The sequence below is a fragment of the Capra hircus genome, chromosome 11, assembly GCF_001704415.2.
Source record: "Capra hircus breed San Clemente chromosome 11, ASM170441v1, whole genome shotgun sequence".
In the NCBI taxonomy this organism is placed as follows: domain Eukaryota; kingdom Metazoa; phylum Chordata; class Mammalia; order Artiodactyla; family Bovidae; genus Capra; species Capra hircus.
In genome coordinates, this window is record NC_030818.1 from 99,097,906 (window position 1) to 99,100,941 (window position 3,036).

The 3,036-nt window shown below is 65.3% G+C and overlaps 1 protein-coding gene across 1 annotated transcript; it reads right to left on the reverse strand.

Annotated features, from left to right (window-relative positions):
* On the reverse strand, positions 1,120–2,704 carry IER5L (immediate early response 5 like). The gene has a single exon (XM_018055949.1). The coding sequence runs from the start codon at positions 2,517–2,519 to the stop codon at positions 1,299–1,301; it is 1,221 nt and encodes a 406-aa protein (XP_017911438.1). The 5' UTR covers positions 2,520–2,704; the 3' UTR covers positions 1,120–1,298.

Here is a 3,036-nt window from a genome sequence, read left to right on the forward strand (position 1 = left end):
ATCATCTGAACAGTTTTACCCGGTTGATACACAATTCAGAATGCACAAAAATACAGGGGAAGGAGGGAGAAGGGCCAAGAAAGGAAGGGTTGGCAACTTGTTTTGGAGTCCACATGGTGCTGATGGCAGGGAACCAGAGGGGCTGCAGGCGAACCCCACCTTTTTTTTTTTTTTTTACAACAAAAGGCTTTAAATTAAACAAAATCTATCAAGCTGAAGACACAGGACGGGGTTCTTACGGGCTCGAACAATGCTGGTTTCATGAAATGCAACCGAAGGCTGAACTAGGATAGTGCAACTTAGAAGCACACACACACACACACACACACACACACACACACACAGACACACACCACATCTGACCAGGAACTTAGTGAAAAGTCTCCAACGCAGTCGGCGGTCCCGGCCCCTCCCTCTCTCGGGGCCGCCGGGGATCCAGGTGAAGGAATCGACTTCCTTTTTTGTTTAGTGGGGACCGCAGTGCTGGGCATGATGGGAAATGTAGTCGGCCGTGCCCGCCCCCTACCCCTTTCCCAAACAGTGTCCGAGAGTGTCGGGGTGTCCGGCGCCACCCCCGGGTCTGGAAGACGGGTGGAGGAGGGGAGGAGAACAGAGCCAGAGGGGCGGGGAGACGAGGGGTTCAAGACACCCGCCCTGGGAAGAAAAGAAAAAAAAAGTTGAAGTGTTTTCATTTCTGCCTTCTCATTTTGAGAACTTTGGAGGCCGCCCCCAGAGAGGAAATGTGACCCAAACCTCCCTTTCGGAGATAGAGTTTGCCTTTGTTTTTGCTCAGGATTTCACAAGACCCATTCCTCACCCCGCGGAGGGACTCGAGAGAACAGAGCTCCGGGCTTCCTGGGTCTGACGTCTGATTGGAATCGGCGTCCGGGACCCCGCGCCCTCCTGCGCTGCGCCCCCGGCGCGCCCCGGCGGTCCGGGCGCCCTGCCTCGCCCCCCGGCTGCCCGGCACCTCCTCCGGGCAGCAGCCCTTCCTCACGTGGCTGGCTCCTCGCTAAACACCACTGCAATCACTACAATAATAAAAAAAAAAGAGTAGGAGAAACACAAAGCATACTTAAATAGGCGCTTTTTCTCTCTGCAAAAATAAAGTCCAAGATCTTAGATTTCTTTTTTTTTTTATTTTACAATTTATAAAACATCAGTCGTCTCCCTCTGCTCACCCCCTGCTCAGCCCGGAGTGGCCGGGCGCCCGTTCGTTCCCTCCTCTCACCCCTTGGCCGAGTCTTTGTCTGGCCCCAGCCCCGCGGGGCCAAGGGTCCCCGTGCCCTCGGGGGTCCCTAGAAGGCGACAATGGCTCGAGTCCAGGCGCCGAGGCTGGCGAGCGCCTGCTTGGCGCACAGCTGCCCGTTGAGCGGCGGCGGCTGCTCGGAGGAGTCCGGCTGTCGGCTCACCAGCCCGGAGAAGCCCGAGCCAAAGATGGAGATCAAGTTTGAGATGTTGGACGCGTCCGGGGACGAGTCCGGGCAGAAGTCCTCGAAGCGAGCGCGCTTGCAGGGGGCGAACGGGACGCCCCCGGGGGGCTCGGCCCCCAGGTCGCCTGCATCCTCGTCGTCGTCGTCGTCCTCCTCCTGGCCAGGGTAATACTTGCGCTTGCAGCCGGTGGCGGACGCCAGGCCGGGTCCCGGGGCGCCCTGGCCACAGCAGGGGCAGTGGGCGGAGGCGCAGCAGTCCTGGTGCAAGTAGCCGTTCTCCACCGTGGTCACCACGTGAGTGTCCAGGTCCAGCACGGTGGTCTGGCTGCTGCAGTGCACGCCAAAGTCCGAGGGGGCCGGGTACGCGCCCCGGTAGAAGCCGGGGGAGGAGGCGGGGGCCGGGGAGGAGGGCGGGGAGGCGGCGGCCGCGGCCTGAGGGGCGGCCCCAGGGGGCGCGGAGGGCGCGGAGCAGGCGGCCGAGGCGCGAGGGTCCCGCGGGCAGAGAGACGCGGGCGGCGGCGGCGGCGGCGGCAGCGGCGCAGGACCCGGCTGCAGCGGCTCCAAGGGCTGCCCGCGGTGGGGCGCGCCGTGCGGCGGCTGGAGCGCGGCGCACCCGGGCAGCTCCGAGAGCGCCCCCGCGCCGCCCGCGGGCGCCCCGGCCGCCGCCGCCGCCGCGCAGCCCCTGGGCGCCGGGTGCTGGTGCAGCTGCTGCTGGAGGTGCAGCTGGTGGAGCTGGTGGAGCTGGTGCAGCTGGTGACGGGCGACCGGTTCGCGCGCCTCCGCGTCCCCGCCGCCGCCAAGTTGGAGAGGGCCGAAGTCGGCCGCGCTAGCCGGCATGCCCGGCGCCGCGTACGCGAGGTGCTGGTGCTGGTGGTGGGGCGGCTGCTGCTGCTGTTGCTGCTGCTGCTGTTGGCGCCGGTAGAGCTCGGCGTAGCGCTCGCTCAGGTAGAGCTGGCGCGCGTTGCGGAGCACGTAGGACACCAGGAGGTTCTTGTGCAGCTTGATGCCGCCGCGCTGGGTCCGGGAGCTGTGGATCTTGCGCAGGGAGATGCTGATCAGGCTCTGGGCGTCCAGGGCGCACTCCATGCTCCCTTGAAGACGGCGGCGGCGGAGCAGCCGCGGCCGTTGCTGCTGCTAAGGCTGCTGCTGTTTCGGCTTCCAGCCGGCCTCCGGGACGCGCTGGGCAGGGGAAACGGAGCCCGGGTCAGCGGGTCGGCTGCGCTCCGAGAGGAGCCGCCACCATGCGCTGCGCGCCACCCGCGGGATCGTGCTCCCCAGACGGCGCCAAAGCAATGAGCCTCGGCCGGCCCGGGCCCCAGCTATTTAGCCGGGCGTCCGGGCCCCGCCCCACACCTGATGAGCCAATGAGAGTGCTCCAAACCTCCCGAGTGACAGACGCTGCCCGCCCCGGGGCCTCTAAGCTGGCCAATCAGACCAAGGCGGTTCCTTTGTGCTATTCAAATACCGAACGGACCCGGGGCCTCCAACGCTGCCGCTGCCTCGAATGTTCTCCTGGGGCCGCCGCGCCGCGCGGGACTTGGAGTCACGGGGGTCGCTATCTGCGAGGTGGCCGCCTCGCAGCCGTCACGTTGGAGCCCGTGGC

Bases quoted from the DNA above. Each gene is read 5' to 3' on its own strand.
- IER5L (XM_018055949.1), bottom strand. From the start codon at position 2,519: ATGGAGTGCGCCCTGGACGCCCAGAGCCTGATCAGCATCTCCCTGCGC.